The 27,593-nt window shown below is 50.3% G+C and overlaps 1 protein-coding gene across 1 annotated transcript; it reads left to right on the top strand.

Annotated features, from left to right (window-relative positions):
- Positions 1–6,518: 6,518 nt before the first annotated feature.
- CAVIN2 (caveolae associated protein 2) lies at positions 6,519–20,237 on the top strand. Its single transcript, XM_025441789.3, has 2 exons — positions 6,519–7,025; positions 17,846–20,237. Exons 1-2 carry the CDS (start codon positions 6,519–6,521, stop codon positions 18,638–18,640), a joined length of 1,302 nt encoding a protein of 433 aa, XP_025297574.3. The 3' UTR covers positions 18,641–20,237.
- Positions 20,238–27,593: the final 7,356 nt, after the last annotated feature.

Raw genomic sequence — 27,593 nt, 5'->3', positions numbered from 1 at the left:
GAGAAGGAAGGAGGGAGGCAGGGAGAGAGCTATCAGAGAGCAAAAAAGAGGAGAAAGAGCCTTCATGTTGGATCTTCTATCCATTGAAAGGGGGAGAAGGAGGAGAAGCGCAGGGGCCAGTGGAGCGCCCAGCCCATCCTTTGAAGGGCAGCGTTTGCAAAGGGCCCACAGCACTTCTGCTTCCGTCCACCCAACAGAGCTTGCCGACCCGTCGACGCCCTGCTGAGAACCTGCCGGGAAGCGTCCTCTGAGGCTGGGGGTGCGCATGCCCACCCAGACATCATCTCTGTATTAAGGACAGTCTGTCACTGCAGAGGAAGGCCCTGTCCTCTCACCTGGATTCCTGCAACGTGTCTCTGCTTGAATGACCCTGTAGCAAAGGCTGCCCCGACGACCCCAGGATGAGGCCCTTATGCTCTCCGCGGCCCTTATTCTGCTTTACTTGTCTTCACAGCACTTATCACTGTCTGACATTACATTGTATTTCTATTTATCATCCGTCTCCATTCCCACACCTCAGAGCACAGGCTCCAGACAAACAGGGACTTTGTGTCGTTTGCTGTTTATATTCCTAGTACCTGCCTGTGGCTCAGGCATGTTTGTTGATTGAATCAATGATGAATAAACAATGTTCCAAGTCATCTCCCTGCCCTTGATCTTGACAACAAAACAAGATGGAAAAAAGATTTTAGTTAACCTTAGCTGGCACCAGAATTCTTCTTAGGAAAATAGGAAACTATTTTTTATGATAATAACAATGATCTATCTTTTTGAGGCAGAGGATAAAACCCAAGAGCCAGTATTTGAGTAAAATTCCCTTTCATGAAACAGAAAGTAGAGGTCGGGAGAAAACAGGAAGACCGGAAACTGGGAAGAGAAGAAACAGTAAGATGTCAGAAATCTTCCTGACTGTGACCCTGAAGTTTCATTAACATTCGCTACCCTGGCGAATGCTTTGGGTAAGTTCTGTGATGCTTAGCTCACAACCGGACGGGCATGGGGTCCTACCAAAATGGCACGCCGGGAAATGGGAGTCTGAGATGTGGGGTGGGGCTGGGGGGGGGTCCTTGAGGATGCAAGCCCCTCTAGAATTTCCAAAAACTGTGGCATTCCCTCAATGGCAGCTCAGGGGAGAGAAGCGGAATCTACCTCTTCTGGGCACGGTACACATTATCCATGTGTCATGGCTCATTTGTACAGGATCTCCTTATGTGCTGCTGTACGTCGCTCTGACATCACTGATAGGTTATATGGGGACTTTGGTTGGGAGAGATGAGGGTCGTGTAATCATGTACTTTTCAATATCAATATTTCTGGTTAATTCATATTTCTATGAATATTTCTGGAGTCTGGACACTCAATTCCTCTCCGTTGCCTTGGCAAAGGGTAAAGGAAAGGTAAGACTGTCAGGCCTTCTGCAAACCATACCCTCGCTTTCATCTGAGCCCGCAACAGGATGCGGTGCAGAGCGGTCAAGTGATCACTCACCTCCACAAATAGAGAAGATAACCTGCCAGTTTCACGGCAGAAGGTACTCGACTCCCGGCTCAGACACGACGACTATGACTCAGGGCACGGCAGGCAAATAAATTTCACGTTCCCATCAGTCCCCTTTCCCTCCCCTCCTCAAGTCACACGGGGGTGACACAGAGGTGGGTAGAGGTGCGTCTCACACAGGCTGTGGATTGGCATCACGGGGGAAGAACCCCAAGTTTAGGAAACTCCAATCTTTTATAAAAGGCTGCAGACAATCCGCCCAACCTTTGCCCAAGACGGAATCGTGACCTTTATTATCCTGGACATCAAATAATCGTAGCCTCTGCTCCTTCTCCAGCCTCTGCCACTGCTCTGCTTTCCAAGGCCATTCGCTCTACATTCTTGAGAAGATAGTCCAGAACAAACAACTGTCAGTTGATCTGCTCAAAAGACTTTCATTGATAAAAAAGATCAATGGAGAGTTGCATCTTAGCCAGGAGACCACATAAGGAGCCCTCACCAGTATACGGTGGGTGGTGGAAAGAGTTTTCACTGAGAAGAATAAAAAGGTGAAAAGATTCCTCTTCCTCCTGGAAGACACCTTCCTTTTCCTTTGTTTTCTTTTTCTCCTCTTCTTTCCTTGGGGAAAAAAAAAAAAAAGTCATGTTCTTTCTTTCCATGTGGTTAATAGAACCACATGACCTCCCGCTCGAGAGGCAACTCAACCTCTGGAAGGCTTCTGAATACCCCTACGGGGCTCAAAGGGGAAGACACACGGAGTGGCCGGCTTAGCTTTTCTGATTCTTTAGCCATTGAGGAGAAGGGCTTTCTTTTCTAACGGGATCATCATTCCAGGACTCCAATCACTGCCACAATAGTAAGGCCAAGAATTCAGGATTCCTGTATGGGTTTAAATGCCAATCCACAACCAAGAAGCTCACTGAGCTGCCTCTGGCATAGAAATTATGCCGCAGGATTAACTAAACCTTACTAATGATCCAAAATGGGAAACAGAGTTTGAGACCAATGCCCTAGCCAGTAATAAAGTAGGATTTTCCTGGAATGACCTCTGCGCGTATGTAATTTAGAGAGCTTTGGTCACAGCAGGCAGCTGGTGGGCAGCTGGAGCATTCAGAGCCCCGACCATACCCTGTTGTGACCAAAGCTCTCGTGGTGACCCATTCCAGCACCACACCCAGAGGTCCATACCCAATATTTATCCACCTACCTAATTCATTGCCACACCAGTTCTTAAACCCGTCACTCTCACACGGTCAAAAATCTCTAGGAGACTCGTATCTGCCGTTGTCTCGAGTCTAACCCTTACTACCTAGATTCTAAGGAACACATAGTGCGTAATAAGTAGATTTAATTTTTCAATTAAAAACTGACTAATTTTTCTTCTAGGAGTTGATTGTCAAATTTCACTAATTTCTCCCAGACGGAAATAAGACTCCATTTTAGGTCAGCGAAATGGTGGTGCGTGTGGCTGCTCAGGATGACCTCAGATTCTAACCCATCAACAGGGCTTTCTCTTATGGCCTCTTTTGCCCGTACAAACTCGTGATGCCCTTAGAGTCTCCGTCGCAGTCTCTTATGAGATCCTCACTATACCGCTCCTCAGCGGGCCTGTGGATCATAACGTTGTGCAAGAAAGCAAATGACATCATACCACAAAACTGTTCACTTAGGATCACATATAGATATAATTTCCAAAAATTAAAAATTAAAAAATATATAATTTCCAAAGGATATACTCCAAATCCATAAATATCACTATTTCTGACAAGAGGTGAGAGGGAATGGGATGAAAATGGTGACTGAAAGGGCCTTCAGTTTTATTTGTAATAATATTTTGAAAGAAGAACATATTCGTGTCGAGGTAGATGGTTTCTGCAGACGGCTACAGCAATCCCCCCGTGACGCTTGCCCTTTTTCATGGGACTCTGCTGCTCCCCGCAGAAAGAGGGAGAGTGTGTTTCCCGCCTCCTTGGTTCTGAGCTTGGTCTGTGGCCTGCCTGGACCTAAAGAAGCTCGGTGGAAGTGACGAGGGGACAGCTCCACAGCCTCACCTCCGGGGATCCTGAAGCTTTTGCTTCCAATCCCTGGGAATCCTGGGGCAGCATGTTAAGAAGTTTGGCTTCCCTACTAGGAAGATCAGAGGGGCGTCCCTGGAGTGTGAAGACAGAGGAGAGAGAAATTCCAGCAGCCTACTCACTCCGGCTAAGGAGACAGACCCGTGATTGGGACAATCCCGGAACGCGTCACAGGCCAGTGAGTACACCTAGCAGAGGTGACCCATTCTCAGCGAGCCCTGCCGAGCCGGTCACAGGATCATAAGTACCTAAAACTTGATTGCTGTTGTTTTCATTGACTGGGTTTCAGGCCGGTTTGTTACGCGGCAACAGACAACGGTTGTTACTTGAGTCATTCAAAATTACTTTTAAAAAATAAATAAGCCCACGTGCAAACCTTTCACCCTATCTGACGACGAGCTTGTCTCCCCCCGTCCCCACCCAACTTCAGGTCTCCAGTGTCTCCACTCATCTAACTGATGGTTCAGTACCTAACAACGCAATGCAAAATCAATGCAAATCAATGCAAAATCAGGGCAAAGTGATTATAATGTGAAATTGGAAATCTTTCAAAATACGTAAGAAATCATGAAGTTGATGAAGGTAATGTTAAAGAAACCCTTGAATCATGGACAAGTCCTCTGACAAATGAGAATCTGCAGCTGGAATAGTTAACATTCGAAGAAGAAGAAGAAGAAAAATCCATGTAGATGATGGCACAATAAGTGCTTGAAAAGGGAATGATTTGAATGTCAAAACTGAAGAGAGGCTCTTGGAAAACTGATGAAGCCCTCAAATATTTTTGCAATAATGACCCTTTTTATGATTTGCTCACAGAAGTCAAACGTAAAAGGACATTGTATCATGATACCGTGTAATTGTGTTTGAAAATTATGCTTCTCAAAATCAACACTCGATTCATCCTTTGTTCTGATATTTAACACATCACTGACCAACTAAATTTTGTTAAATGTAAGGTAAATTCACTTTACGATTTTCTTATGTTGTTTAAAGATCAAGTCCCGACCAAATGTCTTCACTTTTACTGTCCCTATTTGAAAAGATTCATTTTGAGTGGATTTGGGGGTACCAATGATCTGAGGAAATTAGGGGTCTCTGTAAATATCTTCAATTTGTCTCCCTAAGCAGCAGGTGCAGTCTCAGATCATGCTTCCCTAATATCCCCTGAATAGTTCGCCAAACCTGGAACTAAGCAGAGAGCGGGGACTCACAAATTCAATAAATGTGACAACAAATGACCTGCCCATTGATTGGCTTGCGTGGAGCTTTTTGCCCTTGAAGAACGGTGCTTCTCCGTTATCCCTCCCCGACCCCGCAGGAGCTGGCATTCATCATCTCAGGACCGCTCAGAGAAGGCCTGCTACGAACTCCCCGAGAGCCTGGGTGCATTTAGAACCAATTCACGCGTGTGAAGTCATTTTAGGACGGAGCCCGGCGTCCCACGGGCTCCGCTGGGGAGGGCCGTGCTTCGGAACAGGTGTGCCACTTCACCGAGCAGGAATTTGGAAATGTCAAACACTAGGAGCCCTCCAGAAACCCCAGCTCCACCCGCAGCGGTCCACTTCGGGGCGCGTGTCAATAAATGACTCGCAGAGAGAGGTATGGGGGGCAGAGCCCCCTACACCCAACCAGCAGGGCAGGTTCTTCAAGGGACTACACTTTTTTTTTGGAGGGGGAGCGTGTTCCTTTTTTTTTTCCCCTTTTCAATTTTACTTCTCAAAAGACACTCTATATCTAAAATAATAATAATAGTCAAAAATTCACCTTGTATTACACTATGACAGCATTGCGTGCTCTCACGCTCCTGAAATCCAGGCTCTTTCAACTTGCTTTGCACTCCCAGTTGCAAGAGTGGTAAGACTTGGGCTGTTTCCCTCGTCCTTATCAGGGTCCCTTCCGTTCCTTTGGAAATTGGAAACTCACAAGCCCAGCTGGGCTGCGGGTGCCGGTGTAGACCTGGCCCCTCCGGGCGGGGACACCCTTCCTCCTGCAGCCCATCCGTCCTTCCAGGGCAGATGCAAACGGTACTTTCCGTTACCGGAACTTGTGGCCAGGAACACACACACACACACACACACACACGCATGCACACGCACACACATGCACACACATATAGGCACACGCACAGGCGCTCTGTGTGGCATCTGTAGCACAGCAGCCAGGTCTCACACACACATATGCACACACACACAGGCACTCTGTGTTGTATCTGTAGCACAGCAGACAGGTCTCTCTCTCTCTCACACACACAGACACACGCATAGGCATATGCACAGGCACAGGCGCTCCGTGTAGCATCTGTAGCACAGCAGCCAGGTCTCTCTCTCTCACACACACACACACAAACACTCTGTTGCATCTGCAGCACAGCAGCCAGGTCTCACACACACGCGCATGCACATGCACAGGCACAGGCACAGGTGCTCTGTGTTGCATCCGCAGCAGAGCAGCCAGGTCTCTCTCTCTCACACACACACGCACACACACAGGCACAGGCACAGGCACAGGCACACGCACAGGCGCTCTGTGTTGCATCTGCAGCACAACAGCCAGAGAAAAGTTTACTGGCCGTAGCCAACGGGAGGCTGTGGAGCTGAGCCAAGCCAGCGTGTTTTTCTCCGCCTCTGGATGAAGTCATGATGGAAATATGGGCCTGAACCGCTTTTCTGAAGGGAGAGAGCGCTAGGAAAGCAAAGCTGAGCCTGCAGGAAAGGGCCCGTGCCAGGGGAGCGGGTTAGGAAGGGCGTGCATGCTCCGGGGCCCCAGCGGCTCTGGGCCGGGGCCCTCGCCCCCCCATCCCTCCCCGCCCCGGAGCAGGGCCTTTAAGAGCCGCGGGAACGCCGCGCCCCGGCCAGTTGGTGCCGGGCTGAGCCCCCGCCCTGCGCTCCAGGCCCGCTGCCGCCCGAGAGGCCCGCACCCCGGGGCCCCCGCCCCCCGCCCCCCGCCATGGGGGAGCACCTGGCCGCCGCCGAGGACAGCCGGCACCCGGGGCCCGCCCCGTGGCAGGAGAGGCCCGCCAGCCCCGGCCCCGCGCCCGCGCCCGCGCCGCCCACGCCGAGCCGCCGCCCGCGCCCGGGGGCCCCGGGGGACGCGCCCTGGGGCTCCGCGCAGGTGGGCGCCGCGCAGGTGAGCGCCGTGACGGTGCTCGCGCTGCTGGACCAGCTGGCCGGCATGCTGGACGCCGTGCGGCGGGGCCAGCGCGACCTCGGGCGGCGGCAGGCGGGCCTGGAGGGCTCGGTGGGCCGCGTGCGCGGCGACCTGGGCGACCTCTGCGCCCGCCAGGCGGCCACGGACGGCGCGGTGGCCGGGCTCCTGCGGCAGGCCCGCGGGCTGAGCGCCCAGGCCCAGGCCGTCCGCGAGCGCGTGGAGCGGCGGGGCGCGCAGGTGGCCCGGCTGCAGCATCAGCACGCGCGGCTGCTCGCGCGCCGCCGCTTCCGCGTGCTCGTCTTCCAGGTCAGTCCTCGGCCCGCCCCGGCCCCCGCCCCCCAGCCCCCCAGCCCCCCAGGGCCCCACCTCGACGCCCCGTCCCCACTGGCCGTCCCCACCTGCCCCACCTGCAGTCCCTGCCTGCCGTCTCCACTTGCTGTCCCCACCTGCCCCGCCTGCCGTCCCCTCCTGCCAGGGCCGCGCCCTCGATGCCCCGTCCCCACTTGCCATCCCCACCTGCCGTCCCCACCTGCCGTCCCTGCCTGCCATCCTCTCCTGCCCCACCTGCTGTCCCCACCTGCCGTCCCTGCCTGCCATCCCTGCCTGCCATCCTCTCTTACCCCACCTGCCGTCCCCACCTGCTAGGACTGCACCCTTGATGCCCCTTCCCCACCTTCTGTCCCCACCTGCCGTCCCCACCTGCCATCCCTGCCTGCCATCCTCTCTTACCCCACCTGCCGTCCCCACCTGCTAGGACTGCACCCTTGATGCCCCTTCCCCACCTGCTGTCCCCACCTGCCGTCCCCACCTGCCATCCCTGCCTGCCATCCTCTCTTACCCCACCTGCCGTCCCAACCTGCTAGGACTGCACCCTTGATGCCCCTTCCCCACCTGCTGTCCCCACCTGCTGTTCCCACCTGCCATCCCTGCCTGCCATCCTCTCTTGCCCCACCTGCCGTCCCCACCTGCCAGGACAGCACCCTTGACACCCTTTCCCCACCTGCCGTCCCTGCCTGCCATCTCCACCTGCCAGCAGCACCAGTCCGTGCATGGAACCTGCACATAGGGCCAGGCCCAGGGCGTAGCAGGCCAGGGCCACCTAGATGTGTCCCACACAGGAGGGGAGGGCGAGCAGGTGCACATGCCCTGGCCACCCTCACCTGTCTTTCTGCATTAGGAACCCAGGGCTCTGAGCGCAGCTGTGAACCGCACAGGGCTCGGTAACTCCAAGGCTGTTTTTTTGTTTTGTTTGCAAGTAAATGAGTCTATGATCAGGAACTTCTTAATTCCTTTTTTTAGATTTTATTTATTTATTCATGACAGACGGGGGGCGGGGGGGCAGGTAGCAGAGACACAGGCAGAGGGAGAAGCAGGCTCCACAAAGGGAGGCCAATGTGGGACTCAATCCCGGGACCCCAGGATCAGGCCCTGGGCCTAAGGCAGGTGCCAAACCGCCGAGCCCCCCAGGGATCCCCCTCCGAGGCCGTTTATTCACTCTGTGCGGGCTTCCAAATGAGATGATGGTGTCAGTTGGGTTTGTTTGTTGTTTTTCTGTTTTTAACCAAGAGGTCAAACTCAGGACCGTTTTAAGCGTTGACCAAGTACTGAAGACCAAGGCCCTTAGACTTGAACTAGTCCCTTCCTTTAAGATTCTTTTGGCCGAAGCAGTCTTTGCTACTCTCTAGCAAAACTCCCCACAGGCGCGGGAGGTTCGGGTCTCACCACCTCGGGAAAGGCCGACTGGAAGGCGAAATCCGAGCGGGGTTATCAGCTCTAGTTACAAAGGCTGGTCTTCAATATTTTTCTCTTTTCAATGGTTGCCTTAGAAGAAAAAGGCCACTTAATTTTTTTTTTTTTAATGCATCAGTGATGCAATTAATGTGGCAAGAGGGTATCTGGGGACAGGGAGATTGCGTGGGGCCCTTGTTCGGCCGCGTGGGCACCTGTGAGCCCCAGGGCAGCCCTGCCCACTGGGGAGGCCCTTCCGCCCCGTGGACCGCGGCCAGGCCTGCGGCGGAGCCCAGGAAGCAAGTGCGACCCTGCCCCGGGGCCGGCTCCCTGTGACCATGTGAATAGGGGAGGATTTCAAAGCCGTGCATGGGAGAGGCTATAACCAACTGTTTGATTGTGAAAGGCACACAAGAAGAGCCTTCATCTCCCAGGGGAGATTTAGAAATTGGAATTTAAACCGAGGGAGCCTTCTTTTTTCTAAATGAATCTGCTCTGCCAAGTTAGAACCTAAGCCTCCTTCCCGCCATAAAAGGAAAGACTCATCTGGCTGCTTTTTTGTCCTCCCCAAATTGCGCTTGATGTAAAGCTTCAGGCAGCTGATGTCCTCCTATACCTCGCAGGCTTTTGCAGCCCAGACGGTTTTTAGCTTGTCATGCAAATGGAATAGCTTTCCATGCACCAGATGAACCGAAAAGAGATACAGTGACTGCGCCTTTCTTAAGCTATGGAAGATCCTTACTTTATTAGCCTAAGAGATATTCGGAATCTCAGCTCTCAAGGCATTTCTAAATTAAATACTGGTCTCCAAACAAAACCAAACTTGTACGGACATGCTTAAATCTGAGTCATCAAAGGAAATTTTCCTCCTTCCCATGTGAATCAGGGAGATTATCTCTTGTCCTCTGTCCATTAGATCAGGGGGTGAGGGAAGCACCTCTCGGAGGGAAATCATAATTCGTCGCGATCGATTTATGTTTCATTTTGCCACGGATGCTCTGTAGATATTGGGGACAGGGATGGAGAAGTTACGTGACTAAAAATTCAAGAGAATTCTAAATCTGACTTAAAAAAAAAAAAAAACAACGGTTGGGGAACTTAAAGGCTTGGGCCGCTGTTGAGCCCACCACGGTCTCCTGTTTTGCCACATCGGGTTGACAGGTGTGAAATTGTAGCCAGAGATGGTAGGAGCTCCCATAGAGTGAGTGAAGGGCGCAACGGCGGTGCTCGAGACCAGGTGGCAGCTAAGAGAATCCAAAGCAACGGATTCAGGCCCCATTCTGCACCTCTTAGCAAGCAGCCCCAAAGGACGCTTTTTTTTTTTTTTTAAGATATTTATTTATTTCACAGAGAGAGAGAGAGAGCACAAGTAGGGGGAGTGGGAGAGGCAGAGGGAGAAAGAAGCAGGCTCCCCCCCTGAGCAGGGAGCCCGATGCAGGGCTCAGTCCCAGGACCCGGCATCATGACGGGAGCTCAAGGAGATGTTTAACTAACTGACCCACCCAGGTGCCCCAGGACACTTTTGTTATTTTTATTTATTTTTATTTTTATTTTTTGAAAGAACAGTTTAGGAGACAAGGGACTAAAGTCAAGGAACCGGACCTTTTTTAAGCCATGGAAGACCCATCAGTAGCCTGAAGGATATTAGTAACCTCAACTCTCAAGACATTGTAAGATGATTATTTTGAAAACAAACAAACAACTACAGGTGCAGTCTCTTCATGGCAGGGTTGTTCTTTCTCATAAAGTAGGGTTTCCACGGTAGTAATTGTGCCAGTGGATGAAATACTAACTTGTGCTGGAAAGTGCTCCAGGTTCAGGGTTGAGAAGCTATATTTTGTCCCATAGACACCGGTTCATATTCTAGTTTCACCACTTGCCAAATATGTGATCTTGTGCACACTTTGTAGCTTCTCCAAGCTTCTGTTTTCTCATCTGTACACTGAGGATATTAATAGGAACAAAATATTTTTGAGCCCTGTTAGTAATCCCTGCATGCTCTAAGTGGCTTTCTGTGCATCATCTCATTTGTCCCCAATTCACAGATGATGATGCTGAGATTCAAGGACGTCTGTCTCTTGTTTGACGTTACTTGGTAAGCAGGCCATGAGGCCGGGATGTGATCTCAACATAAAATTGATTTCACCGTGTGCTTTTACACATGAAGGCTCCTTTCCTAGCTCTCTTACAGGATGAGGAATAAAAGGAAGAACCTATTTAGAATGCTAAGTGACTGGCGTGGTGTAGGACCTCAAGGAGTAGAAGCTCTTTCTGGGCGGATCTGAAATGCCCTGGCACAGAGTGGAGGCCATCCTTCTGCTTGGTTCGATATATGGCTCTTGAGTAAAAAATGACCCCACCCTACTCGGGATCTTAAAACAGTTATGCTTATGGGATTTATGAAAAGACACCTACGCACCCACACTCTTCGACTCCCTGCCATACATTGTACGATAACTTCCGTATTGAAATCAGTTGTGTGCCCCCAACACACCATGAGAGCAAAGGACTCTGCCCAAAGGGCCTACCCAAAATAGACCCTGCCGGTGGCAGTAGTTTTCACAGAGTGGCAGAGGGTGGGTAAGAGAGTAAGGAGGGCAGATAATATACCAGGTACCACCCTATAAGTAGTTTGTCATTTTCAGTCCAGTTGAACCCCATGCTAGACTTTCCCTTGCTAAACTCATTGGTTTTCTAATTTAAGACAAAAACAATTGATGTGAAAATTAAAAAAAAGAGAGAGAGAGAGAGAGGAAAGAAAATCTGTCACTTTACTTGAGCATATTTAGTACGATAGTGTTCAGAGGATTAGGTTTCTAGTAAAGTCCTGTTGTGTCCTCCGAGATCTGTAGGTGCCGTTTGGTTGGTCGCTCAGTTGGTTTGTCTACGAGGTCCTTACACGTCAGCATTTTTGTAAACCCCAAACTTTGTCCTATTTAAAATAAATTATTCATTGGGCACCTAGGTGGCTCAGGTGGTTGAACCTCTACCTTCAGCTCAAGTCATGATCTTGGGGTACTGGGATCAAGCCCCGTTACAGGCTCCGTGCTCAGCGGGCGTCTGCTTCTCCCTCTCCCTCTGCCCCTCCCCACCGTTCATGCTCTTTCTCTCGCTCTCGCTCTCAAATAAAATATTTTAAAAAGTAAATAAATATAAGTTAAATAAATTATTTAGGGGCCCTTGGGTGGCTCAGTGGTTGAGCATCTACCTTTGGCTCAGGGTGTGACCCCCGAGTCCTGGGATCGAGTCCCCCATGGGGCTCCCTGCATGGAGCCTGCTTCTCCCTCTGCCTGGGTCTCTGCCTCTTTCTGTGTCTCTCATGAATAAATAAATAAAATCTTAAATATTTATTTATTTATTCAAATGTATGCTGAACTTACCACATCCTCGTGGCTTTACAGACTCTGGTGCCTTTCGCAATTACCTCAAATTATAGCCAGGAGTATCTAAAACTGGAGAATGTTCATCTCTCTTTGAGCAATGAAACAAATTGTAAGATCCTTGTTAAACTTAGCAGCTTTCCTTTTTTACATTATTTTACAATAGCTTAAGGTCAATGTTGGAACTCAAAATACTGTGATAGGACCCAGTATAAATGAAATAAGACTCAGAGGGATTGGCGATCAAAAAGCAAATGCGAAAGACTAACAATAAGACTGATGCTTGCTTTGCCGGTGCGTAGGGCCACCTTTCCCTAAGAATAGAATTTATACAGAAAATCAGTGAATTTACCCTCAAAAGGGAATTTTCTCTGTTGATTGAAGAGCCTAGAATTTCACAGGGAACTGGCCGGGAGGGTGTGGTGGCCACTTATGCCAGAAGGTCTTAGTCATGATTATCTGAAAGAGCGGCTTGGGAATGATTTCAAATCTAGGGAACAAAATGAGCGTACTCATGGACAGCTTACACTTTCAACCACATAAAATTGTGAAATTGGGTGAAAAGAGTAGAGGTTGGGTGTTTGCTATGGATACATTCGTGGAGGATCAGGCCTATAAATGTGTTCAAATATTCATCATTTGGCTTCTCTCGATGAGATCAGGTTTTGAGAAAAGTGCTAAAAGTGTAACATCTTCAGACTATTTTAAAGCTGATTTCTTTTTTAAAGACCCTACTTCCTCTATCCAAAGCCACTGCTCTGAAAGTTGCTAAATTATTACAGATATTACGGATGTCGAAGAACCGGGAATACAGAAAATCCAAGGCCCCTTTATGTGACAGCTCACCATGTGGGTGTCCCGTCGATGAACGTCCCCGTGAGGGCGCACTGGTTTCGATGCGCGACTTATCCTTTTGGTTTCTGAGATAAACAAAATACTAGCTCTTATTATTATTTGCACTTACTGAATGTGAGCACTGCCTCAGGCATGTTAAGTGAATAACTGATTATTGTTCCTTCAAGAGAATCATTCCTTTCTCTTATTTATGGAAAAACTGGACTGTTGCTCAGATGCAGCCCTTCCCCGTAAATGTTGCCGCCCCCATTGTTTTGTGATCTGGGTCTGTTAGAATTGAGTGAATGAAAAACATTCTCCAGAGCTGCTCAGGTCCTATAGTTTGGATCCTTGCACGAAACATGTTTGGCATTTAATCCTCTAGGAGATCTCTTCTGCACTGTGTTAATTATTTTTCGTGGGATTTATATTAATATCACCAAATCAAGTATCTTGGATCTGGAAAGTACCCTAATAATAGTTTAGTGTAAACTCGTTTTTTTTTTTTTTTTTTTTTTTTTTAATCAAAGAAGCAGAGGCTCTGTTTCTGAAAGTGACTAGCAAGCTTTCATTTTATTAATAATAGCAATTACGGAGTCGAATTGCAAAAAGGGTAAAGAAAAACAAACACTGTTCCCGCTATGACAAAGTTCATGTTTACTGGGTTTTCGGCATCAGCTTTTAAATAATTCGGAATGATTTGTTTTCCGTTTTGGGGGAGGGGGGTTGGTGTGTGGGTAACAAAGAACACCTAACCAGTGTGATCTTAAAAAAGAATTGAACCCTTGATAACACTGAAAAATAATGAAACTTTTAAATCCTCCTCAATGTGAAAGACTGCTCAGGGATTATAACTAATGCATTTTATTCTTATGACTTGCTGATTCTACCGACAGCTGCCTTCGGGGTGCAGTTCTAATCAATGGCTTTATCCACTTGGCAATCTATAGCTCAGAAACACAAATTGGAGAAAACCATCAATGTGTAAAAGAGACCTATAAATCAGAATGTCAGGTGGGCATAGTTCCATTTTAATAACTAGTATTTAGAGATTACTGGATAAAGCATCCCACGGACACAGATTTACGGTCCTCCCATCCCTTCCGGATGTCACCACATCCCTGCGGGACTGTGACAGCCCTAGCCCGTTTCTTCTACCAACAGGGATGATGAGTTAGGGACACACAAGCACGAACCGCTCGCTTCTCTCGCCTTGTTCAAGCTTTTACTCTCGGCTTCCTTGTCTAACTCGGGTCGTAGGGTGGCCTTCTCTTCTCAAGCGTATTCTTCTACATACGTGCAAGGATCAGCTTCCAGGAGCTCCAACCCAAGAGGCCCTCGGCAGGTGGGCAAGGTTCTCTGCGTTGGGATCCACATGCACACCTGGGACAGTTGGTTCCCGAGAACCAATCTAAGTAGCAAACAAGCCAGAGTGTGAGGAGCACCGTGCCCTCCTCGAGAGTTCTCTGCGTCCCTCCTCTCGTCCCGGGCTGCAAGCCCATCGCTCGTGCGTGCTTGGAGGGTGCTCCTTAGTTCTCCTAGAACTCCTAAGGGCTCTTGTGAATGGTCAGAACCCGCAGCAGCTGCAGAGCGGCGGCTCAGGACCTTTTTGACAGTAAGTCTGTAGGGCAAGCAGCTGCTCGGGGAGCCCTGCTCGGTGGACGTGCCCAAGAGAGCAGCGCAGCCCACGGGGTTCCTACTGCCGTGTTAGGGGTCGCAGACCTAGAGGCCTATAGGAGTAACTGGGGGGGGGGGGTGACGGGGCCGAGGGCGTGGACTTGCCCCCCCCCCCCCCAGGGAGCCATCACTAGGGAATCTGTAAGAGATTCCTACATCTCCTAAGGCAGATCAAAAACGTGAGGCCAGGAGGCTGGAGGGAAGTGCCTGTCACCTGCAGACAGGTGCGCTGCCAAGTGTTTCCAGGAGGTGTGGGGGGGGGGGCAGGGCCCATGTGCTGGGCTGGGCACCAGGGCCCATGCGCTTCCAGAAGATCTCCTGCCCCAAATGCCAGCCGGTTATCATCCCCACCACCCCCCCGCCACTTCAGAGTCCAGCATGGTGCGTGCACTCTGCAGAAGCAGTAGAGATTTTGAGGAGTGTCCATATCTTTCTGCTTCTAAAGACACACAATGGACAAGTAGGCCCCGCGTGTGCGTGGACACCCGCAGATTCCTGGGTGAAGGGAAGGCCTTCGGCCTCAGACTGGAGCCCCGGGCAGCCACAGAATAAACGCCGCCCGGTAGACAGAACACAAACCGCTGCTCCAGTAATTAAAGTGACAAAGAAACATAAAGCAGTTAAGTCAAAAAGACACGTCTCACTTGTTTCTAGCTTTATAAACACACATCCGGCTCATTCTGGACTCTGTCTGCTCCCGCCGTGTTTATTTTCATAGTTGGCCTAAGAGCTCTTGTATCAATGTCCCAGCATCGCACAAAGAGTCCGTGGGTTTGGGGGCGCCAGGGTGGCTTGGTCGGTTAAGCATCACCTTAAGCTCAGGTCACGATCCCAGGGTCCTGGGGTCCCGGGGTCCTGGGATCGAGTCCCAAGGCAGGCAGGCTCCTTGCCCCGTGGGGCATCTGCTTCTCCCTCCCCCTCTGCTCATGTGCTCGCTTGCTCTCTCTTATTCTGCTCTCTCTCTGTCAAATAAATGAGGACAATCTTAAAACAAACAAACAAACAAACAAAAAACCACAAGTGGAGTTCCGTGGATCTCCCAGCATCTGCCAGCTGCCCTCCCTGTGCAGCGTATGCCTCCCACACGTCGCTGGCTCACCTGACCGCACGCTTCCCTAATGTCATTTCCCGATGGCAGCTGTGATCAACGAACTTTCTTCTAGACACAGAGCTAAGCCCATTCCCTTGTAGTCCCCAGCGGGTAGGGCCACCTGCGCGGCTTGCTGGGAAAGCCTGGGAAAGCCCCCTTACCCAACAGGCGTGCGCTCACTCAGCAAATGGCTGTTGAGCTGCCACGAAGTATGCCAGTTGCTGGGCCCAGCAGTGAGCGAGAGACCAAAGCGGCCACCCTCGTGGAGAGTACAGGCCCGCGAAACAGAAGCGAGTTGAGACCTGCAACATAGGAAAGTTGCTCCCTAGAGCAACTGTGTCGTCAACGACTCATGGGAATCCCATACCCCTTTCCATTGTTTTTTTTTTTTTTTAATTTTTATTTATTTATGATAGTCACAGAGAGAGAGAGAGAGAGAGAGGCAGACTACATGCACCGGGAGCCCGACGTGGGATTCGATCCCGGGTCTCCAGGATCACGCCCTGGGCCAAAGACAGGCGCCAAACCGCTGAGCCACCCAGGGATCCCTCTTTTCCATTGTTTTACTTTGTCTCTTACCCTGTGTTCCTGACTCACTTCCTATGACATTCGAAATTGGCGGTTGTGGAGAGAGATTTGGGAAACAGAATCTGTAATCTCTTTACTCTAAGAGAGAGTCTATTTGACCAGATTTTCTGCCGTTTACCTCTACCCAAGACTTCATCTTTCATTTCCAACCAATCTACGGAAAGGACTGTAGTAGGAGTATGTGTGTGTGAGGGGGAGCCCCGGGGCTGCGTCTTCGCAGAGTATGACCGTTCGACCGTTCAGTGGTTCATCAGGAGAGGGACTTTGACGTTTCCCTATATCGAACTTCGTTCATTTCGTTTTTGTAAGCACAAAGCGAAAAAATATGCATGCGTTTGATCATAACCCCAGTGTTACTTTTCGGTCAATCAAAATTGCAAGATGAAGGGGAATTGTTGCTGTTACCATGACCTTTACATGAAGTGTGGACCCCAGATAGACTTTTAAATGCACAAAATCTGGTCACTTCTCAGCCTGAGGGTTAGTCCACAACATGATCCGGACACGGAAGCTGTGGTTGAGGCCAGGGTGGGGGTAGGCTCTGAAGCCTGGCCCGCCTGGGCCTCCCCGCAGGACCCCGAGCGCCCCTGGGAGTGCAGTCTGAAGGCTGCTAATCCGGGTCAAACTCTCTTGTTCGTATTTGGAAGAAACTGAGACCCACGGAGATTAAGTCATTTGCTGAAAGCCACACAGCCATTCCGCAGCGCGGCCAAGACCCCGTCCCACGTTCTTTCTCCCGTGCCACTTCTTTGCGTGAAAAGGTGAGGCCGCCTTGCCGGCTGGCTCTCATTACCCAGCATTCGAAGAAGACTTTAAAAAACGAAAGGGATTCCTATGCTGCGCGGCCAGGTCTGCATCGACACCTGCCCCCCGGCCGTGCTGGGGCACCATTGCCCTCGCGCGCTGGAGCCAAGGTCTGGGGCTCTGCTCCCTGGGACGCAGGGCGGGACGCAGGGCGGGACGCACCCTCGCCTGTGCATCCAGGAGCTCGAGGAAGAGGCGTGTGGCAACAGCGCAGGGGAGGGGCCGCCTGCCGAGCCCCCGTCACTCCATGCTCTAGGTCGGGGCGCAAAGTATTCCTGTCCAGGGAAGCCCCCGTGGCCGGCAACAGGGCCCGGATGAGCTACTTCAGGGTTGCTGCTCACCGCACGGAGAGTGGCCACGACAGGCCACGTCTCCTTATCAGGGCCCACAAAGGGCATCCTAGACCTCAAGGCGTCGGCGGCTTGGGGCCCCCCGTGGGGCTGGCCCGGGCGTCTCTTACTCCGAAGTCACATCATCAGAAAAATGAGTGTGCGGTTTTGAGCAGAGACCGAGGTGGGCCGAGCTTTCCTTCCTGAGCCCTGGCCGGGCGAGGAACCCACCAAGGCTCCGCGTGGTGTCTGATGCGTGAGGACTGTCCAAGCCTCTCCCTTGCCACCATCTTTTTATCTTCTGACTCGGCCACCAGGCTCTTTTGCAGTGGGGTTTTGGCAGGAACAGAGCCATTTGACCTTGAGGGACGTTAGGACCGAGGCCGTTGGGTTCCCAGTGACTTACTTTAGCTCCTTTATCTAAGCAACCTCCTGGTCTATGAGGACCACAGCGCACTTCCGCCTGCCTGTGGCTGATCGAGGCCTTGCCAGCGGCCGCAGGCTGTTCCCCAGCCCCGGGGAATGACCTGACCGGTTTAGCATTAACTCTTCGTATTCCAGAAAACTGAAGCCACAGACGTTTGGTTTCTTGTCATGCCCCCCGTGCCAGAAAGAGACTTGCCGCCAGTTGCAGCAGCTCAGGCCCATTTGTGAAACCTGTTATTAACCTGAAACCCACGTTGTCCATCTTTTCAGGAAGAAAATGAGATCCCTGCCGGCGTGTTTGTGAAAGAGCCAGCTTCCAGGCCGGCGGAAGGCGAGGAGGAGCTTGCCGAGGACAACCAGTCCCTGGAGGAAACCTTGCACACGGTGGACCTCTCCTCGGGTGACGACTCGCCCCACGACGAGGAGGCCCTGCAAGACAGCTCGGAGGAAGCGATGGAAGAAAGTAGGGCCGAGAAAATGAAAAGGTCTGGCCTCCAGAAGGTAGACAGCCTCAAGAAAGCATTTTCTCGCCAGAACATCGAGAAGAAAATGAACAAGCTGGGGACAAAGATCGTATCCGTAGAGAGGAGAGAGAAGATTAAGAAGTCCCTCGCTTCCAATCACCAGAAGATATCCTCAGGGAAAAGGTCCCCCTTCAAGGTCTCTCCCCTCACCTTCGTTCGAAAGAAAGTCCGGGAGGGCGAGAGCCCCGCGGAAAATGAGAGCAGGTGGGAAGCCACGCGGAGCAGTGACCAGGTAGCCGGGGAGCAGGAGCAGAGCTCCTTGGCCAAGGGCCTTTCCCAAACGTCCCTCGCCAGCGCCCCGGCGGAGGGGAAGAGCGAGGGCGGGGAGGCAGGGAGGCCGGCCTCCAGAGGGGCCAACGCGGGCCTGGAGGGCGACGCTGACCTGACGGCTAGGGAGGACGAAGAAGAGGAGTCGGTGGCCCTGGAACAGGCCCAGAAGGTTCGCTACGAGGGGGGCTACCTGCTAGCCTCTGAGGGCGCCGAGCGGTCGGATGAGGAGCCAGAGCAGCCTGCAGTGCTCCAGGTGGACCAGAGCGCCTGATGCTCCCGTGTGCCCGGTGACGGGGGACCGGGGCGGCTCCCGCACGTGTCCAGCACCGCCCCGGCCCTGCCGCCGTCGTCTCCTCCATCCTAGCAGCACACGCACCACCCAGCTGTACGCTGTACGAGGGCAACCTGTCCGAGCCCCGCTCCCAACTTGCTCTTAGGCTCTCTGTTTGTACAGTCGCTCCAAGACTGCACAGAAGAAGAAACGGAGCAGCCGCAAAACGCTGATCGGTTTGACGGGGTGAGGAAAGCCAGAGGCAACTCAAGATCCTCGTCGTGGAACGGGATTCGCTCCTCACCGTTCCACCAGCTTGCTGACCAGCGCCCCAGCACTATGCTGAGTCTCACAGAACTCCGTGAATCCTCACGATTGCATTTCAAGTGTGTGATGTATAATACACGTGTGTATTTAGGCTGAAGAGTGACTATGTGTTCAGGAAAAACCCAACTTTGTAAAAAAAAAAAAAAAGGCTGAAAGAGAAGGTTCAGTTGGTTATTCACGTAACCAGTGTCCTTGAAAATGAAGGAAAAAAAATGGAAAGATTATAATCATCAGAAAGTAAGGTGTAGAAAAGGCAGGACTGTCAGGGAGAGAAAACTAAGAAAGGAAGGAGAAGTGGGAAAATAAGAGAAACAGGAAAGGAAGCGTGCCAAAGACAATGAAGCCAGAGAAAAACTACGTGCTTAGAGATAAAATATTTACAGCATTAACTCAAGTATTCCACTCCTTAACTAGCAATTCTAGAGAGCGTCCTACAGCCAGGAGTAATAGGTTGTATCTTTGCAATATTTTTATTTTCTAATATTTTCAAAAAACACAAAAACATAGTTTTACTGTGTTGAAGCTGCATTTCTCTTCGTAAACGAAATCCAAATATTTCTCCAAGGAGGTTTAAAAGGATGTTGTCCCATTAACATTGGAATGAACATAAGTCTTCAAAATTCATAAGCACTGTCTCTTGTAGGAAGTTGGATCCTACTAGTCTCTCTGGTTTTCCAACTTTGAAATGACCTTTACACTCCGGATGATGTAACGTAGGCCTGGAAGATGTTAAAAATCATCAGGTTTTGGAAGGGAAGGGTTCTGTTTTTCCTTTTTTTTTTTTTTTTTGCACATACTGCTAATTTCATCCCAGGTCATATTTTATTTATGTATTAATTTCACAGAATATTAATATGATTCTTCCAAAAGCATGCTAGTGTTTACGTATATGTGCACATTTGTTCAGACAGGCTAATTTTTACTATGGCCTGACACTCTACTAAAATGCTGCTTTATCTACTTTTGGTTACAGAATGCTAATGTTGTAAGGAAACTATTTTAGTTTAGAGACACTTGTGCCAGGGAGCAAACTCCTACCTTTAGTCCGTGCCACTCACCGTAAGTAACCGTACAGATAGAAGTGATCCAAGACAGTATTAACAAACGATACTTTGTGCTATAGACAGAAAAATAGGATTAACCGGCATATTGATGGCATAACCTACACAGCTATGTCCCCATTTTGCAATAATGTACCCCAAACGTTAGATTGTTGAACTAACAATGGCTGTGTTAAAGAAGACCGAATAAACCAAAAAAATAAAAAGTCTGTAACAGTGTCGGGTTTTTTTTTTTTTTTTTTTGGCAGAACCATTTTAGAACAAGCAGGAAGAATTGATTTCTAAGCCCTCTCCCAAACAGAGCTGGAGTGTTGACTGTTTCCGTCTTGATTTCCCCTATTAACTCTGCTTTCTTTTTTCCCCTGATCTCATTTAGAAATCCAAGTCTCATTCTTCAAGTTTAACTTTCTTGACATCACCTTGCCAGCTCTGGAGAGCATCTGGATTTATTGCAGCAGCTTGATAAATTTGATAGTTCCATCTGCATTTTTATTGTTTTGTACCAGACCTTATAATACCTTAAATAGCCCTGCAAATACACGGATGTATTGAACTGTATGCTCAGTTTATTCGCACAGAGAAACCTTTGTCTCGGGCGGCACCATACACCTGGCGGGAGACTCGATTTCACTCGGGGCCCAAGCATGCGTTGTCACCCTCTATGAGGTCGGTGTCCCTTCCTACAGCCCAAGAGCCGGGGGGATCCGGGGCTAATGTGATGTTTACATTTTCTTTACAAAAATGCTGACGCCATTTGTTCCCATAAACTATCTGCATGTCAGTGAAAAGTCACCCTTAAATCTTTTCAGATTTTACTGACAAACATCTATGTTCCACATTCGAAGCATTAAAATTCTAAGCAATAAAACAGAGAATTAGGCCAGATAATTGTTGGAAAACACACACTGTAGGGATTAGAGAGAGCAGCCGTGGTGGAAATGGAAGCTATTTATTCTGTATTATTGTTGAATTATTTGCATACTGGTGAGGCTGCAAAGTCCCCAAATTAGATATGTCTCCTTTCTACCCACCCAATAACGTGTTCCTAACTTTATGTGCCTGGAGCTCAAGAACTGGATTAGTTTTCCCCCCACAGATTGGTTGTACATTAATAAGCACCGAGATCCATATCTCAGAAATACAATTCAGGAGTAAGAAGCGTCTGTTCCATGGATCACAAATCTCACAGAAATATAGCAAAGATGTCACTTTACTGCCGGATTTTATTATTTTATTTTATTTTTTTAAATATACAGATGCATACGTCACAACAGGAATATTCTCCTCTCTCCACTTAGGAATCTGGTATGACTGAATTTCTTTTTTATGCATGAAAATAAAAACTCCACACAATAGGCCGATTCTGCACAAAATAAAGATTTTTCACATTTATTGTATGATGGCAGCCAAAATGTTTCTGTTTTTAGCACCGCTCGTGCGTCTGAGTCCACTGTCGAGAGACTAGGGGCGACTTCCACGGAGCCAGGCCGCCAGTGTGAGTAAAGGGCACGATGAGAGGCATTTCCTACACTAAGACACGAATGCCCAAGCCCAGTTAATTCTCGCTTCCAAGTTTGTTTACTGCCCTACAGCCCAGGACTAAATGACTTTATATCGGAGGTTGGGAGTCGGAGGGATTGAGGGGCAAGCGGCGATCATTATTAACAGCTCCATAGCAACCGCAAGTCTTTTCCTAAAAACCAGGCCTCTGACGCTGCAACACAAGTTGCAGGTGAAATTGGCACCGTGACCTCCGCATCTCTGCTCCATCTGGGCGTCGGGATAAAGACCTCTGCAGCCGGGAGCTCAGTCCTAAAGGGCCCGGAGGCAACTCGCGGGGTGACATCCTTAACATCCAGCCTTCTCGTCTGGGTTTTGACCTTTGCAGCACTGCATCGCGCTGCAGCACGTGGGACTCTAAAATTCTGACTCTTCACACAAACTGTCCCAGTTAAGAAGTCACACCTTTAGCAAAACGACTTGATGCTCCTTTTTTTTTTTCCAAAGATTTTATTTATTATTTATTCATGAGAAACAGAGAGAGAGAGAGAGGCAGAGATCCAGGCAGAGGGAGAAGCAGGCTCCATGCGGGGAGCCCGATGCAGGACTCGATCCCAGGACCCCGGGGTCACGCCCTGAGCTCTTGAGCCACCCAGGTGTCCCTGTTTATTTTTAAGGATTTTACTTATTTATTCTTAAAGATTTTACTTATTTATTCATGAGAGACACACAGAGAGAGGCAGAGACCGAGGCAGAGGGAGAAGCAGGTTCCATGCGGGGAGCCCGATGCAGGACTCGATCCCGGGACTCCGGGGTCACAGCCTGAGCCACAGGCAGATGCTCACCACTGAGCCCTCCAGGGATCCCCGATACTCCACACATAAGGACTCCCCACCAGGAGGTCAGCTCATCTGTACTGGTGGCCCACACGACCGGTTGTGGCCGTCCTCGGTGTCCAGGGCAGGCAGGGAGCCCAGTTTCCACCGCTCACCTGCCCGGCGCTCAGAACACGTGGTCTCCCGGTCACCCTCTGTAAGGACTTTATTTATCCAAGACGTGGAGGGGTAGGGAGAGGGAGCGGGAGCGGGAGAGGCTGAGCAGCCCTGGCGGGGCTCGACCCCGGGACTCTGTGGTCACGACCTGCGCCCAGGGGGCTGCTCTTGTCTAATCATCCGGATCCTGCTGGGGAGGCACCAGGGTTCCACGGAGGCTCCCCAGGCTGGTTCCCGGTGGCTGATGAGATGGGGGTCGGGGGGGCACCTCCCGGAGCCCAAGGCCCTGGGCTCTCGCTCACCTTAGAGTTTGGTTCTTTGCCGTCGCGGTTCCTCGAGCTCCAAACTGCGCCAGGCTGGCGGGCTGCTGAGTGTCCCAGTCCTGTCCCCGCCACCCCCCCCCCCCAGGCTGCCGCACGACTCCCCGGGCATCGCCTACCAGTGCTTAATCACGGTCGCTTTATAGGCTGTCCGGTGGCCCAGGGTTGGCTTCGCTTCCCGTCCCTGGCCCAGCTGCACGTCATACGTGACCGGCTGCTTGTCACAACCGTGCGACCCGGTTCCTGCGGACCTATAGAGGGCTGTGACTGGGTCCCCGAGGCCCCCCGGTGGGTCCCGCAGCCTGTGGCTCCTGGGCCCTGCCTCATCTGTCCAGGTAAAGGCAGGTGCCCCCCGAGTCCTGCTAGAGGGCTCGCTGTGTCAGGACACAGCCTCTCGTGGGCTGAGACGATGAGCCCACATCCGGGCAGCAGGGGGGCCAGGAGGGCAGGTCCAGGAAACACGGGGGACCCTGGGCTCCGAAGGCCTCCCCACGAAGCCATCCGGTCAAGGAGACAGGAGCTGGGCAGACAGGTACCCGTGTCCCCGTCTGGGCCCGGCCTGGTGGCCGGCTGTATACTGCAGGCGCCAACTTCTTGCACAGCCCCGGCAGGCCGCAGACCGCGAGGGCTCACATGTGAGTGCACTGGTGCAAGGCGGGGGCAGCTGTCCAGGCCCAGCTGTCACACGCGGCCCGATGGGCCACCGCCTTCCTCTGATGCGCCCCGGATGGCGGCCAGCCACGCCGTCACCCCAGCCCCGCTGCCGCAGCTTCACATCCTTTCAGGAAAGGCCAGAATTCGGATCTTTTTCTTTTGTCATGACGACCTCCCAGGTTTCAGTTGTTGGCAACCAGCTCACGTCCTGCTGGCACGTCGCCCAAGCCCCGAGCCCGCCATCGGGGCCCAGCCTGGGCCGAGGCCGGGGAGCCGCGGGCTCTGGGGTCCTCCTGCCCCCCACCCCCCGGGCATGGACAGGAGAGCGGAAGGCCGCCAACAGGATGGGGCCCCTGCCAGGACTCGTGCAGCGTCTCGGGCTGCTCTTGCTACAGGTCAAGGCGCCGCGGGGACCGTCCCCGAGCACCTGGGAAGGTGGTTCAATGCCTGTGGCAGCGGGCTGGCTGCCTGTGGCTTCCCCCGGCCCTTGGACCCCGCAAGGACGGGGGGTTTTGGTGACCGGAACGTAGGTCATGACTCCCCACCTCTGTCTCCCATCTAAAAAGTACCTGGTCCAGTCGAGAACCTGGAGTTTCTGTGGGTGACAAAAGGCAGGTCTGCAGTCAGCGTCGCCCTACAGGGCCGCGGAATGGCCAGCCGAGCCCTCGGGGCTTCATCCCTTCGTTGTTCCCGATGAGGTGCTAACGGAAGGGACAGGGCTTTTTGGATTCTAAGTTGAGCCTTCAGAACTCAGGGTTGGGGGGAAAAAACCAGGGACAGACGTAGCACAAGAGGCGAGATGTCCTTTGTTAAAGGAGAGACTTTTGCTTGCAAGCACTTGAAGCTGTAAGAAAAGCACAGGGATTAGCTGCACCCCTCACCCCCCGAGGTCCACTGCATGTTAATTATCCCCCAAAACCTCAAAGACATGCAGAGAAAACCAGTGTACTCTGGTGACTGTGCCCTTATTTGAAAAATAAAATTTCCTAGGGACTTTAAAATCCATCATTTTAAGTCGCTACCCAGGGAAAGGAAATCCCTTCCCAGGGTGGATGGAGGAAAGTGGTGTCTGGACTTATGGGGTTGCCCTGAAATCAGCCAGAGGAATGGAGACCCATGTACGCCGGGTAGGATTTCAGGATGACCTACAGTTCCCTCTTTTCTTTTTGCCATCACTCTTCTTATTGTCAGAGACCAGAAGAGCCTTCCCAACCACCTTGTAGCTAAACTTTCAGAAATTAAATAAAAGCACTTAGACCAGAGTTATCCAATAACCACAGAGAAGTTTCATTATTTTTTTTTTCTGCAAGAAACATTTAAGAATCATCTTCTTGTATTAACATTAATACACTTATTGGGTGTCGCTATGTGCCGGGCCCTGTGCGGGGCCCGTGGATAAAGGAGAAGGTAAGACTTTGACATTTAGAAACTTCTTATTGAGAAAGGGGAAGGCGCTGAGAATCCCCCAGGTGAAGAGTTTGAACTTAGAGTAGCAAAGCAAGAGGGACAAATAATTTGGGAGAAAAAGAAATCTTGAGCCTTAAGGAAGTTGTTACTTGAGAAATAGTCACTCAAGCTGGTTAGCGGAGGTACCGTAGCTCGGCGTGTGGCGCATCATAAATGTCCAGGAGCGAGACAGGGGAGCTGTGTAAGGTGTAGTTGTGGGGACTTCAGGAATACACAAGAATGGGAATTTTTTTGCCCTAAAGTATGAAACAGGGACGCCTGGGTGGCTCAATGTTTGGGCGCCTGCCTTGGGCTCAGGTTGTGACCCCGGGGTCCCGGGATCGAGTCCCCCATCGGGCTCCCTGCATGGAGCCTGCTGCTCCCTCTGCCTGTGTCTCTGCCTCTCTCTGTCTCTTATGAATAAATAAATAAAATCTTTAAAAAAAAACAAAGTACGAAACAGAATGACAGAGGGGAAGCTGAGTGGAAGAAAATCTATAGTCTTTAAAATGCAACATTGACAGCAAGCACGTTCATTTGTTTTAATTAACACGTAAACACTGGACACACGCTGTGTGCCAAGCCCTGGGAGGGGCCCTGGGCTCACGAGGTGGACGGGACCGAGCCCCACAGGCACGCGCCCCCCGCCCTGCACCCAGCGCGGCCCGCGGTGACCGGCTTGCTGTCACCCTCCAGCCAGGAGCCTTCAGATTGGGTTGAGTTTGGGTCTTGTTTATTCAACTTAGGGAATTTTCCCTCCTGAAAACACACTGCTGACTATAATGCTACAATCTGTCTTTCCTAGGATGAGGCAGGGATAAGCAAATTTAAAAACTACAATGAAAATCCATGAGAAATGTTGACTTTCCTCAGGTCCAGTAGCTTAACATCCAACTTCAAAAGCACATGTTATCCTCACCATAAGGGTAGGGTTGCTTTTTTTTTTTTTTTTTTAATAAATAGAACTTCCTAAGTTTCTTTAATTAAAAGTATAATTACGCAGAGGAAACAAATGGCCCCTAAACCTAGTGGCCAGATAATCCCTGATGTAATTGTTCATTTTCTTAAAAATATTACAGAAAACTAATAGTTTTCTGTCACCGTGTAATAAATGACCACAAACTTGGCAGCATTAAACAGCACCCACTTATTAGCTCATAGTTCTGTTGGTGAGAAACCCAGCATGGTGTGGCTCGGCGCTATGCTCTGTACGTCCAAGGCTGAAATCAAGGTATTGGCCGGACAGAGTCCTTGTCCGGAGGCTCTGGGGAAAATCTGCATCCAAGCTCATTCTCCTTAGCAGAACTCAGGTCCCTGCAGTTGTAGGGCAGGGGTCCCCATCTCCTGGCTGGCTATGGTCAGGGACCGCTCTCAGCATCTAGAAATTGCTTGCATCCCTTACCGCGTGCTCCCCTCCATCTTCACGCCACCAACGATACATGCAATCTTTCGTGTTCTTTAAAATCTCTGATTTCTTCTTCCTTTTGTTCTTTTCACCTCCCCTCCCTCTCCCCCTCCCTTTCTTTCTCCTTCTTGCAGCCAAGGAGAACTCGGTCTTTTTTTTTTTTTTTTTTTTTTTTTTTTTGAGGACCCTGTCTTGAAAGGGCTTCTGTGATTAGGTCAAGACCACGTGGATAATCTCTCTTCAAGTAAATGACACCATGTGACATAAATAAAATCACAAGAGTAAAAATCCGTCGTGTTCTCAGACCTGAAGATTACGCAAGGCACGTAATCCAGGGAAGTGGGAGATCTTCGTCTATCTTAGACTTTTGCCTCCACATAATGAAACGTGGTAGGGAAATTCAGAAGATGCGAAGAGGTCCATGTTAAATGGAAATTGGAGCTGTCCCTTTCCCACTTCTTCCAACATCATATTCCAGTGGTAACCATGGCCGACAGTTTTCCTACATATCCTTCTAGAAAAAAATATAAAGGATATATATGCATCTCTATATTTTCTCTGTATATTTAAATATCCAGGATCTTCTTGCACCCAGCTGTTCTCATATACTCTCACGGCACTCCTTCCTTAACAGCAAATGTGGATCTATGCTACTCTTTTTCACAGCTACATGAGAGCGGATTTTTATTTCTTTAATAATTACATAAGAATAAGCAAGGGATCAGCAATGAATCATTCCTAAGACAAAGACAGATTATTTATTATCCCAAGGATTTTTAAACTGTAGAGACAATTTTCATAAGACCCATTGTTCTTTCTTAGAGCAGATGGATTCTCCTAGAGTCCCTATTTTGGAAGAGAGTCAACTAATTTCTCTCCAAAGTAAATTTAAATAATCACTTCTGGAGGAGGAAGTGATCTATTTAGACACAAAAGGATTTTAACAGAACTTCCTCACATGTAAAGGAAAGGTCCAAAAAAAGAAGAAGAAGGATGAGGAGGAAAAGGGAGGGGGGGGGGGGGAAGAGGGGATGGGGGAAGGGAGGAGGAGAAAGATGATTAGAAGGAAGAAAATAGAAAAGCAGAATTAACCAGTTGAAATTAAAGGGAAGTCAGGAATTCATCTACGCTTCAGGACAGGAATAAAGTTCCAACCTCTGACCATTATCCCATCTTTTTTCCATAGCAACACCAAAGAAATAAAAAAATATATATTTTTTTTCCACAAAAGATGCATTTCTTTCTAAT

Source organism: Canis lupus, chromosome 37, assembly GCF_003254725.2.
Source record: "Canis lupus dingo isolate Sandy chromosome 37, ASM325472v2, whole genome shotgun sequence".
Classification (NCBI taxonomy): Eukaryota; Metazoa; Chordata; class Mammalia; order Carnivora; family Canidae; genus Canis; species Canis lupus.
This window is presented reverse-complemented; position numbering and strand designations above follow the sequence as displayed.

Coding starts and splice junctions, on each gene's coding strand:
- CAVIN2 (XM_025441789.3), top strand. CDS start 6,519: ATGGGGGAGCACCTGGCCGCCGCCGAGGACAGCCGGCACCCGGGGCCC. Junction 7,026..17,845: donor TCCGCGTGCTCGTCTTCCAG/GTCAGTCCTCGG, acceptor CCATCTTTTCAG/GAAGAAAATGAGATCCCTGC.